The sequence below is a fragment of the Artemia sp. Qi Xiang Cuo genome, chromosome 9 (genome assembly GCF_049724085.1).
Source record: "Artemia sp. Qi Xiang Cuo chromosome 9, ASM4972408v1, whole genome shotgun sequence".
NCBI lineage: Eukaryota > Metazoa > Arthropoda > Branchiopoda > Anostraca > Artemiidae > Artemia > Artemia sp. Qi Xiang Cuo.
In genome coordinates, this window is record NC_142802.1 from 32,923,208 (window position 1) to 32,935,958 (window position 12,751).

General features: G+C 38.2%; 1 protein-coding gene and 1 pseudogene across 1 annotated transcript in view; both read right to left on the reverse strand.

Annotated features, from left to right (window-relative positions):
• The window catches only part of LOC148948582 (uncharacterized), a 225,656-nt gene that overhangs the window by 168,003 nt on the left and 44,902 nt on the right, over positions 1-12,751 (reverse strand). The window contains exon 5 of the mRNA XM_089094481.1: positions 3,197-3,333. Coding sequence (XP_088950607.1) covers positions 3,197-3,333 — 137 coding nt within the window. The remainder of the gene's footprint in view (positions 1-3,196; positions 3,334-12,751) is intronic.
• On the reverse strand, positions 6,383-7,432 carry LOC148948583 (large subunit ribosomal RNA; annotated as a pseudogene).

Here is a 12,751-nt window from a genome sequence, read left to right on the forward strand (position 1 = left end):
AAAGGTCAAATTTTGCACTGAAGAAATTTGCCAGAATTCCTATATATAATTGCTTTTATTCGTCTTAGTTTCTCTTTGTCGACTCAATTTTACGTCTACAGATGATCCTGGGGACTGTTCGGGGAAATTTTTGGCGGGGTTGGAATTGTCAAGGGTTGGAATTTTCCCTGTGAGAATTTTTTCGCGAGAGAAATTCTCGATGAGGGAATATTCTACGGGTGCAACTTTCCGCTGTGGGGAAGGGGGTATTTTTCCCGCAAAGAGGGGGGATTATTGGCAGGATTTGGTTTGTCTGGATGATTTTTCCGTGGAGTCTGCAGAAGATATTTTCCCTTGGAGAATTTCTCGCGGGAGAAATAGCCTATAGGGGAAATTTCCACGGGAGAAATTATCCGTGGGGAAATGCTCTATGCTCAATGGAGAGGGGTTTGGAAAGTTTTTCAGCGGAGGGGAGAGTTCCGGAAAGATTTGAAAAACAATCACAAAATAAAGTCTTTTTCAAATGAAAGCATACTAAGGAGAATATTTCAGGCGGAATTTTCTGCAAGAAATTTTCTGGGTGAGATTTTCATTGAGGATGGAGCTGTCCTGGGGAAGTTTCCGGGTTAGGTTGTTTTTTTTGGGAGGAGCTTTCCATGAAGCAATTTTCCGGGAGAAGAGAATTTCCCATGGAGGGGGAGTGAAATATCCCGGCATTAGTCGAAAAAATATCGAAATTGAGAAAAACAAGTTTTTTCAGCTGATAGTAAGGAACAACATTAAAACTTAAAACGAACAGATATTATTCCGTATATCTGAAGGACTGCCTCCTCCTCAATACTTTGGCTTTTACGCAAAACTTTAAGTACTTAAAACCTTAAGTGGGGAGAGCGAGGGATTGAGGAGAGGGAAGCCCCCCTCATATATGGAATAATTTCTGTTCATTCTGATTTTTATTGCTGCTCCGCAATTACAGTTGACAAAACTTCATGGTAACTAACTGTAAGTAAGGAGCGACCCGGCTCAATAGTAACCGAAACTCTAAAAATAGGAATTTTGATGCCAGCAAATACGTCAAAAGAATCAAATTTTTGTGTTGATTTCAAATATATAAATTTCATCAAGTTTAGTCTTACTCATCAAAAGTTACGCGTCGGAGAAAATTAGCCTTATTTTGGAAAAAAGGGGAAACAACCCCTAAACGTCATAGAACTTTAATGAAAATCACACCATCAGATTCACCGTATCAGAGAACCCTACTACGGAAGTTTCAAGCTCCTATCTGCAAAAAAGTGGAATTTTGTATTTTTTTTTTGCCAGAAGAAATATCAAAGAAGGGTGTTTATTTGTTTGTTTGTTTGTTGGTTTTTTTTTCAGTAGTGATGGTATCGATCCAGTAGTCCTAGAATATCGTGAGAAGGCTCATTCGAAAGGAAATCAAAAGTTCTAGTTTCCTTTTTAAGTGACCAAAAAAATTATAGGGCAACTTGACCCCCTCCCATGCTCATTTTTTTCCCGAAGTCGCCCAATTCAAATTTTGAGATAGCCATTTTGTTCAGCATAGTTGAAAATTCAGTAAATATGTCTTTGAGTATGTCTTAATCCCCCACAGTTCCCAGGGGAAGGGCTGCAAGTTATAAACTTTGCCCCTTTATTACATAAAGTATTGGTTATCGGGAAGTATACAGACGTTTTCAGAAAGGATTTTTTTCTTGTGGGGGGGTCAGAGTAGGGGGTTACGGGGGAGGATCTTTCCATGGAGGATGTTTCATTGGGGAAGGGACATTTCTATGAAGGGGGCGCCGGATTTCCCAGCATTATTTAAAAAAAGATCAGAAATTAAATGAAAAAAACAAGTTTTGTCAACTGAAAGTAAGGAGCAACATTAAAACTTAAAAAGAACAGAAATTATTACGTATATGAGGGGGTTCATCCCCTAGTCAATACCTCACTCTTTACGCTAAAGTTTTTTTTAGTATTTTCAAAAAAGCTATCTATTCTAATTAACCGACCTTTGTGATTCAGCGGTTTGTGATTCGAACAAAAATTGAACTTTAGCGTGAAATGCGAGATATTGACAAGAGGGCGAACTCCCAAATATACGTAATAAAAACATACGAAAATAGAAGTTCGTTACGTAAGTTAATTCGTAAGTTACGTCAGAACAAAATTTCGAAAAAACTCTTTAGCCAAAAAAATAAATTAATATGCAAATTTTGCTTTAATTATTGATGTACGGTGAGCCAAAATCAAAGCTTCATTAATTCAAAAAAGTTCATAAATTGAATAAAATAACAAGTTCTTTTAAATGAAAGCAAGGAGCGACATTAAAACTTAAAACGAACAGAAATTATACCGTTATGAAAGGGTCTGTCCCCTCCTCAATTCCTCGCTCTTTAGGCTTAAGTTTGACTCTGTCTCACAATTTTATTTTTTAAAACAATAAAAAAATTTAGTGTAAAGAGCGAGGCGTTGAGGAGGGGAGAGAACCTTCCATATACGGAATAATTTCTGTTCGTTTTAAGTTTTAATGTCGCTCCTTACTTACAGTTTAAAAAACTTGTTTTTTTTTATTTAATTATTTGAAAGAAGGAAAGAAAAAGGTTAACATGGATAGACCACGGTATTCAGGTAAAGGTTGACATATTTTCAACGAGAGTAATTTTTGCCATCTATGTGGGGTGAAATAAAAAGCAGCTGATTCAAGACTCGGATAAGAGGTTACAAAAAAGGATTTCAAAGAAATCGGCACTTAACGGGAGATGGCGAAAAGTAGAGCTTTGAATAGAATGGGGAGAAGCGTTTACACATTTGTTGGCCTCAAATAGCTTGTTGCAGTGTGAGTTTTTAACAGAAGTGGTAGTAGAAATGCGCTTAGGCTAAAAATATCAACCTCTAATCTGAGATTCAAAGGAGGTCTATTTTTTCCTTAGTAAGAAGAATATAATAATAGTGGCTACGGATAATTTTTTTTTCCACCAAAATTGGCTTTTTGAGCTTTGATAAACTTCTATTCTGATTTCAAGTTTGAGCAGTTATCTTCAATATTTTTGAAAAAAGACACATGCCAAACTGTAACTTAGTTTATCTAGCGCCGCAGTAACTCTTCTTGCTTCATATCTCCCCTAATCTTTTCCCTTGCCTCTCCCTACCCCTACCCCTCCCCTTGTCTCTTTTTTATATTTTTCTTCTCCTATTCTTCTCTCGTTCCTCTTACCTTGAAAAAATATTCCTATCTTGGCTAAGTAATTCCTCCGTCGATCTTCCAGCATTCCGCACACAAGCTGATTCTCTTGCTTTTTGCTTTCCAATTAAAAATATAAGAACATTGCTGTTCATCAGGAAGTCCAGGATCTATACAAAAAAAAATATAAAAAAAAGGAATAATATTTATCAATGAATCAGTAAATCATTCATTAAATCAATAAATCAATAATCAATCTTTAATGAATCATTTATCAATAAATAAATGAAGCCTAAAACGAACAGAAATTACAATAAGCAATCGAACTAAAAACGAAAAAAAAAATTAACAGGTATAGGGCTGACAACCCCCATGCCTTCTCAAGACCAGGACATATTTGCATCTTACTGAAAACAAATATATTTTAAATGCTTTTACTTTTCGATTTTGGTAAAAATAACCATTAAAACTCTAAGGAATAAATATCAGTATATATATTTATATTAACTGACAATCCACGATCATTTGTTTTTTTTTTTTTTTTTTTTTTTTTTTTTTTTTTTTTTTTTTTTATAGTAAAGTGCAAATTATGTTCTGGCCCTTGAGAAGGCATGAGGATTTTCAGCCCAAAAAACCGCGTTAATTGTTGCTCGTTTTGAGTTTGAATCGGTTATTTATTGTAATTTCTGTTCGTTTTGGGTTTCATTTATTTATTAATGGTGATTTGTGGTAGTCTTACGCTTTGAAGATTATTTGACTTTTATTTCTCTTCATTTTTTGTTTAATGGAGCTCTTTACTTTTCTTTGAAAAACTAGTTTCGCGAAAAATATTTTTAAATAAATTTTTGTTCCTTTTTTTATTGACGATTACGTCAATAAAAAGTTTTTTATTGACGATTGACGATTTTTATTGACATAGTCTTTTTCATGGAAAAAGTTATGTCTCTTTGGTTTTTTCTATTAGAATCCATAGCTTGGCTTGCTATTTGTAATCCTGACACAAATATTATTGTTTAATTAAATTTATATACCTCCTCAAGTTAACCTGAAAAATAAAATTTAATACCATTCCCAAAATAATCTATCTATGTTCTTTGACAACCTGGATAAACTTGCACTCTTTTGATTTATTTAAATTGTAAGAACAGAAGTAGTAATAGCAGTAGCCCCAATAGTTTCAAATTAAAACCCCAGTTGTTCTCAATATATTGCTGAGGTGTCTTATTGGCAACCATGCACAAAGTGTCTTTTGATTTAATTTTAAAGCAACATTTAGTTTTGAAGCATAATGAGCCAATTACATGGTTTTTTGGGTTTTACATCAATGCCGTATCAAAGGAGGGAGGCAGGGGGTTTGACCCCCCCCCCCGGTATGTTTGTCAGACTCGTAAAAAACGTAACGAAAATGAACATAAATAAATTTTGATGCGTTTTTTTAAGTTTTATTTATACCCCCCCCCCCCAAAAAAAAATATATATTGTAATCCCTCCCTCAGAAAAAAATACCGGATATGGCCCTGTTTTCCATACCCAACATTCCCAGAGATTTAGCTACCGGACCGTTCTACAATGCTGAAAATAACGGTTGTCTTAAAATTTTTATTAATTTTCTTTGGAAAATGAATGGGCTTGGGAGGAGGACTGCTTGCCCTCTAAACCCCCTTGACTCTTAAAGTGCGTATTAGAACTTTTAATCTCCAATATAATTAGCTCCTTTGAAATTTTCAATGATATTTCTGGCTATTATAGCTAGAAATTTTTTTTATTCTTTTTTAAAAGTTTTAGTGTTAAAACTAAAAGTTTAAAAGTTTAATGATATTTCTAGCTATCCAAGAACGACACTGCCTGTGGTATTGTTTAATAATAATAAATTTATTATAAGCCAAAAATAGGCCATACAACACATTATTCTTAGACATACTCCCACAAGCAAAATAGCATAACTATCTAACTTCTCCCCTCCCCCCAGCAAAAAAAAAATCAGGTTTCGCTCATTGATGTCAACACTTCATCTACATATTTACATAACTGCCTGATTTTCCTTTTTACAGTCGTCTGCAGGATCCCCGGGAACTCCAATTTACCATCCTCAAAATACTTTCCCCTTAAAAGAAAAGTTGCTGGCATTTGGAGAGAATATGGGCCATATCCTCAATACTTAGGTTACATCTGGGGCAAGAGTCATCCGCATCTGCATCTCGGGCCATCCTTTTTCTTTCAAGTATTGTTTTTCTATTTTTTAGTGGCATGCAATATGCTCAGATCCGAAACCAAGTCCTTAATGTCTCCGCCGGCAATGCAAGTTTAAAGTAATATTCAAACCCAAATATCTCTTTTACTTGGGAATAAAACTACAATGTCTCAAATGTCCTTTTATATTTCCGTTTGAAAACCTTCATGCATATAGTATTTTTCTTAATAGAAACTAATCCTAAACGTTTCCCACAAGTTTCAACTTAATACCCTTAGCGTCATTAGTTATAGTAACTATAGTGGTAATAAGAATAGCTCTCACCAAATCCTCTCAACATCAACAGTTGACACAAAACTTGACGAGATCGCTTACATTCTCTATAGGTTGTAATCAACAACAAATAGTAGCAAGGAGCCTCGCAGTGATGGTAAACAATACCATATAATAGCAATATCCGTCTCTCAGCCAGACGTAGTCCAAGCTCAAAGGCTGGACATGCAACTATAGTGGTAATAAGAATAGTATGCACACAGTGTCTTCTGGCTAGTTTAAAATCTGGTGCAACTTACCCTTAAAGATTTAACTTAATAATGTAAGCTGTTCTTGAGATATTGCTTTGTCATCTTTTTGAAAATCAACATGCTCATAGGAAAACACGCTTGGACTCTAAAACCAAAGACTTCACTTAATACAATTTGCCTGATTCAATTTAAAGTGCGGGTGCTCGAAGAGCACCCACATAGGTCGTCAAAAATGACCAAAATTACTGCCTGGACTTGGCAAACACATAGACAGAGAACGGAATAGTTTTAGTTCCCGTTCATGCCGGTGTCAAGAGATTCCCCGAGTCTTGACACTCTCTCCGAGTCATCCTAATTTCCACTACCCATACAATGGATTTAGAATGACCCCCCTTCATTTTTGAGTACTTTGTACTCTCCCTTTTACTCTCGATACACGATTCCTTACGACCAACACCTGAAAATAATTCAAGTAAATTTGGGGGACTTGCCCGCTGGCAAGAAAAATCTCCCGGTCATAGGCTTAGTCTCAGCAGATCGCAGTGTAAATCACTACTCTACACCCCGGCCGGTACCCAAGTCGTCTACAAGTGATTTTGGCATTTGACCTTATGAAATATTTGATTTATTCGACGGTGAAGCTGCCCTGTCGCCATCTCCCGAGGGTAAGCAACTGTCGAACCTTGGCTCCGAAGCACTAGCACTCATTGCTAAAAGCTAAAGGACCAGGTTACGTTTAGCCACCAGTGAGTCCGAACGCACGGTACCATTGTGAACTCCAGCAAAGATTCTACCTTCAGAGGCTTTCATACATAATCACACGGACGTAGCCTCGCACCATTGGCCGTTCGACCAAGTGCAAAACCAAATGTCCGAACCTGCGGTTCCTCTCGTACTTCGCAGGATTACTAAATCAACTGGTTTGAACGTCTGTAGGGTAAAACTGACCTGTCTCACGACGGTCTAAACCCAGCTCACGTTCCCTGTAGGTGGGTGAACAATCCTACATTTGGCGAATACTGCTTCGCAATGATAGGAAGAGCCGACATCAAAGAATAAAAAAGTGACGTCGCTATGAATGCTTGGCCGCCACAAGCCAGTTATCCCTGTGGTAACTTTTCTGACACTTCTTGCTTAAAACTGTTAAAGCCAAAAGGATCGATAGGCCGTGCTTTCGCAGTCCGTACTCGTACTGAAAGTCGGGATCAAGCCATCATTTGTCCTTTTGCTCTACGGGAGGTTTCCGTCCTCCCTGAGCTGGCCTTAGGACACCTGCGTTATCATTTGTGAGATGTACCACCCCAGTAAAACTCCCCATCCGGCACTGTCCTCAGCACGAATCGAGGGCGCCACTCACAGGTGGACTCCCTTGACACCACAAACAAATCCCCAAAGGGCCTTGCCTCCGCTTCACTGAGTAAGTGAAGCGACCATGAAAGTAGTGGTATTTCATTTCCGACGTTACCATCTCCCACTTATGCTACACCTCTCATGTCACTCCGCAATGCCGAACTAGAGTCAAGCTCAACAGGGTCTTCTGTCTCTGCAGACGTTACCAGGCCCGATCCCCGTGGTGTTGGTTCGATAGACAGTGGATAGGGACACTGGTACTCTCGTTAATCCAGTCGTGCGAGTCACTAATTAGATGACGAGGCCTTTGGCTATTTTGTGCGTTATCATTTGTCCCCAGGCCGCAACCTAAGCTACGCCCAAGGAAGAGTGTCCGCGTAGTACTCTCATTCGTCTATACTTCCTACTTCATTCATAACCTTCGTCCCTCCCGCAAAGCAGGCACTCCTTGCCGACACTGAAAGCCTTGAGAGTCGGTTAATAAACAAACCAGCTAGCTTGGTGGAGATAAACCCCCACCCGTACCAGAACAGTACCATAAGGGGAGTGAACTGTAACTTCCAAACTTTTACTTAAGAAAAGAACATGGATAGGAAAGAAAAACCTCAAAACTATGTAGAAGAGGGTCGTACAAAGCCGCCGGACAGGTGAGTTCATTGGCTGTTCCCTCCCTTTCTAGAGGCCTGCCCTGTCAACTCCACTCTCCATTAGCTAGGTTCCGGCTATGACCTTCCAATACCCATATTTCTACATACAGCCTCGTCCTGAATACGGACTCTCTCACTCATTGACATTCCCTTACGGGCTTCAATTTTTTCAATACGAGCCTGATGATATATTTCATTGGCTTGTCTATCTTTTTCAATTTTGTCCATACGGGCCTGATGACGTATTTCATTGGCTTGACTATCTTTTTCAATTTTGTCCATACGGGCCTGATGGCATATTTCATTGGCTTGACTATCTTTTTCAATTTTGTCCATACGGGCCTGATGAATTATTTCATTGGCTTGATTATCTTTTTCAATTTGATCTATCTCATCCTGTAATTTTTTCATATACTCTAGGTACTTTCTCTCAAAGGCCTCCATATTAGTCTTTCTTTCTATTTTCCTACTTTTTCGATGGGCTTCACTCGTCCTTCTCGGTCTTGAGTTAATCTCATCTCTGTCTGACATTATTTCAAAATTCCGTTAACTTCAAATTACCTCTTCAGTCTAAATGAAAATCCTTTTATCAATGTCTCTTTTTATCCTTTCATGAAAGATTATTTCCTTTTAATTTGCCCATTCTACGTGGGTGGCGCAGCCTCCCTTGTCTCACAAGTTAATTATTCGTGTGATCAATGGATTCGTAAATTTTATTACTTATTATTATCCAACTAGGCACAGCTCAGATAAAAAAAATTCTCTTAGCGATATTTTATACATGTAACCACAATAGGCTACTCTTGTAGGCTAATTTACTTGTCTCTTTGAAAACGCGGAATTCTTTTACCGTCAGGTTTACTGATAAGACCTTTTCTTGCTGCCACCAACGTTCGTCGTATCTAGCAACCAGTGCTATACCGGTAGGCCATAACGCCACTGGCGTGGTGATATACGGATGTCACCACTTATTGGAGGGGAAAGTCCCGACCCCAAATTATAATGTGATGCCCGTGTCTACCACACCGTTTCTGCAAATATCGGGTTTGGTACTACCCTATTTACAATATACCCTGTCCCAGGGTATGATAACGCGACCAAGTGGTCAAATGGCCACTTTCTAAAGCCAAATGTACCCGCCTTGGGTTACGGCCAGAAAATCTCTAACTCTCTCGTTGGAGGTAACACATCCCCCTATCAATATAATAATGACGGTACCTCGTAGCTCTATCCCTACCCTGCCTGGGTTACGGAAACTAGTACAGAGTTTGTAGAAAATACTTTACTTGTATTCTTCCAAAAGGGTCACAATAATCACACAAAAATATATCTCCCCAAACGGGGTCTAAACCAGTGTTTCCACTTCATATTTTTTGAAATCCCTAGAAGGCTGGTGGAATATCCTTAAAAATCCCCTATTTTCCATACCAAAATCCCTACAGGTTCCCCGATTTTCTGACTTCTTTCCAAATCACTAGTAAAGCCTTATTTTGCAATAAATAGGCGACTTATTTTGCAACTTAGGACCATTTACTTGTACCAAAATATGTTCTTTTGACGTTTAAAACAGTACTTCTTAATTATCGACTAGTTAAGGTTGGTTCTGATTGATAGATTCCGGTGCCAGACTCCGGATTCTGGACCCTATGAAGATATTTTATTTATTTATTTTTCTTTGCCATTTTTTTTCTATTTTATTACTATTTTTGCAACACTCCAATTGGATGGATTCGTATGAATGATTTCCAAGTGGTCACTTTTTCAAGCATTATTTTTGCTTTGACTTGTTTTCATATTGACTTGTGTTTATTCTAATACAAATTTTTGAAAAAAAAGAAAAAGATATCAGTCAACAGATCTGTCAAAATATGACGAAAAAATGAACTTTCAGAATAGAAAGTTCCTTGAGATGTAATTTGAGTAATACATAAAAGGAAAAAATTTAAACAATACTCAGAAATTGCTCACATTCGAGTAGTAAGGTGCAATAAGGCGTCGTAAGACGTATAGGGTGTAGTACGACGAGTAAGAGAACTAGATTTAAATTCTATTTTCTGTTACGGATGACCAATGAAAGTGCTTTATTAGTTGAGTCAGCACGTGGACATGGTGGTCAAAACAAATCAATATTTATTTTTTATGGTTATTTTTGGTAATTTGGGCCATAAGGTCACACTGGTTATTACATAAATGTGAACAATCCATTAGTTGCCTCAGAATCCAGTTATATTGATTAAAAAAAATAAAAGAAAAATCTATTTTTAGTCAGAATCAGGTTCAACACCTTCATCCTTTTTTCCGATGGTAGCTGAAGCCTTGACTCTTTTCATGTGTTGCAGTAGCTGCTCGTCTCCACAAATGCATGTGGCACTTTCTTGGGCCCGCTTCATACCGTATTTTGTTTTCAGAATTCCACGTAACGTTTCCGTTTTAAGCGAGTTCCGTCTGTCTGTCTTTATAATTTTTACTGCACTAAAAATCCTTTCGATGACAACGTTGGAGAAAGTAAGAGTAAACAAAAATATTACTGCAAATTTTAGATTTGGGTATTGCTCTATTCCGGCGGAGTTTTTATTCGTAAAAACCAAACGCCAGTAGGTAACCGCATCCATATTTTCAATATTTTCAACATCGATTAGACTTTGCTTCCTCCACTCTTGTTTGATTTTGTTTCCATCCCATGACACTTTCCAATACTTTCGAACAAAGAGTTGGAGAGAACCAGGCCGTAGTAACTGAGCTGATACAGGGTCAACCATTTCTGCATATTTTTAAATGTCATCATCGAAATGGAATCGAGTTTGGATCTGATGTGCAGCTCTGAGGATCTTTTCAACTGCATCATGGGGTTTCTGCGAGTTCAGGGTGCTAGAATTGGTTTGAAAATTAATGTTAGGAAGACTAAGTCACTAACGCTAGGAATATGTGAAGATGAAAAGGTGACGTTGGGTAATGAAAATATTGATCAGGTGGGCAGTTTCACTTACCTTGGTAGTATTATTAGTAAAGATGGTGGGAGCAGTGAAGATGTTAAAAATAGAATAGACAAGGCTCAGGGTGTTTTTTCACAGTTAAAAAAAGTCTGGAAGAATAGGAAGATAAGTCTGCAAACCAAGATTAGAATATTAGAAGCTATATTGATGACAGTGGTCAAATATGGCTCTGAAGCATGGACGCTCCGAAAAAGCGGATGAAGATTTGCTAGATGTTGTCCAGATAAATTGCTTAAGGATTGTTCTGGGTGCCCGGCTGACTGACCGTATTTCAAACAATAGGCTATACGAAAAATGCAGTTCAATACCGCTCTCTAGGGCTATAATGAAATAAAGGTTGAGGTGGTTAGGGCACGTTGTGCGGATGAAGGATGACAGATTGCCGAAGATTGTTCTTTTCGGCCAACCATCTAGGGCTAAACGGAAAGCAGGTCGTCCCCGTCTGGGGTGAGAGGACGTCATAAAGAAAGATTTAAAAGAAATGGGAACTTCGTGTAAAAAGGGAGGCCTTGAATAGATTGGGGTGGAGGAGGAGCGTGCGTATCTGTGTTTGTCTCAGGCGGCTTGGTGCTGCAGTGAGTTGTTAGTAGTAGTAGTAGTAGTAGTAGTAGTAGTAGCATCATGGGGTACACCAGGATCTGATTTTAGTGTCAAGAGAAAATCCTGCCCATTTGGACCCAAATAAATATTTTCGAGGGGAAGGTAAACGCTTGGGTCATTCACATTAATTTGGAATGCATTTGTTGACTTCACATAGTCCTTCTTCATGAAGCTCAAAGACAATTTTTTGATAAGAGATTCAGTCTCTAGTTTCAGGCGATAAAATAGTGGTTTGTCATCTTGAAAAGCTACATTGAATTCAGTAAGCAATCCCAATGCAAAGGCAACAAATTCAAACATAAACTTCATGACTAGGTTCAGATTTGTGTATACGAGCTCATTGAGCTTTGTTGGACCCTCAAATAGTAGATGTCTGTATTAGGCACTAAGAGCATCCCATTGTTCAAAAATTATGTCCACAGCAGCTTTGACTGAAAGCCATCATGTCTGCCCAGCATGCAGAATCTTATGCATCTCGACTTGGTAGAACTTTTGAAATTCAAGGAAAGCATGTTGCCTCTTGTGACTATGTGTGAAGTGACTATCTATGGAGCGACAGATGTCTTCCATGGATTTGGGCAATTTCTTGCGTGCATATGAAGCAACAAGATGAGCCATATGGCAGGAGCATTTCACTATGACTACCCGTGGGAACCCTTCTTTTATCATGAACAAAACGCTTTGGTTAGCTCCCATCATAGAGTTTGTTGTGTCAGAGCAAAACCCTATGAAATTTGCAGGGGGAAGCTTGTGTGTCTCTATTATGCACTTCTTCAGCTCCTCAAATATCGTCTTGGCTGAAGAGCCGGGACACTCAACTTCGTCGAGTACATCAACTTCAACTGAGAGGTCATCATTGCAAAATATTACTCCAACTTCTAGAAGCTTTTTAGAAGATACATCAGTGGACTCATCAATAATAACAGAGAAGCAGATATTCCGTAAGATCTCAATCAAACGATCTTCATTAAAACCACTTAGTCCTGTTCGTATAACATTGGTAGCTTTCTGTTTCTTGAGTTGCACATTCTCCACTATTTGCTTTGAAGGCAATTTTTTTTATAAAAGCTACGAAAGGCTCGACCTTAGAAATAGCCAAGTTATTTTCAACTAGAAAAGTGCAAATTCTGGCCTCAAAAAGCTTTGTCTGGTCAGTGAATCCCCCTTGCAAAAAGTGATCAAGAGTATTTGAAGTGGACCTATCTGCTTTAATTTGGACATATGCTTCTATGTGTTGGAGTGCTTTATAAGCTCTGATTTTCCGCTTTTTCCTAGCTTGAGAT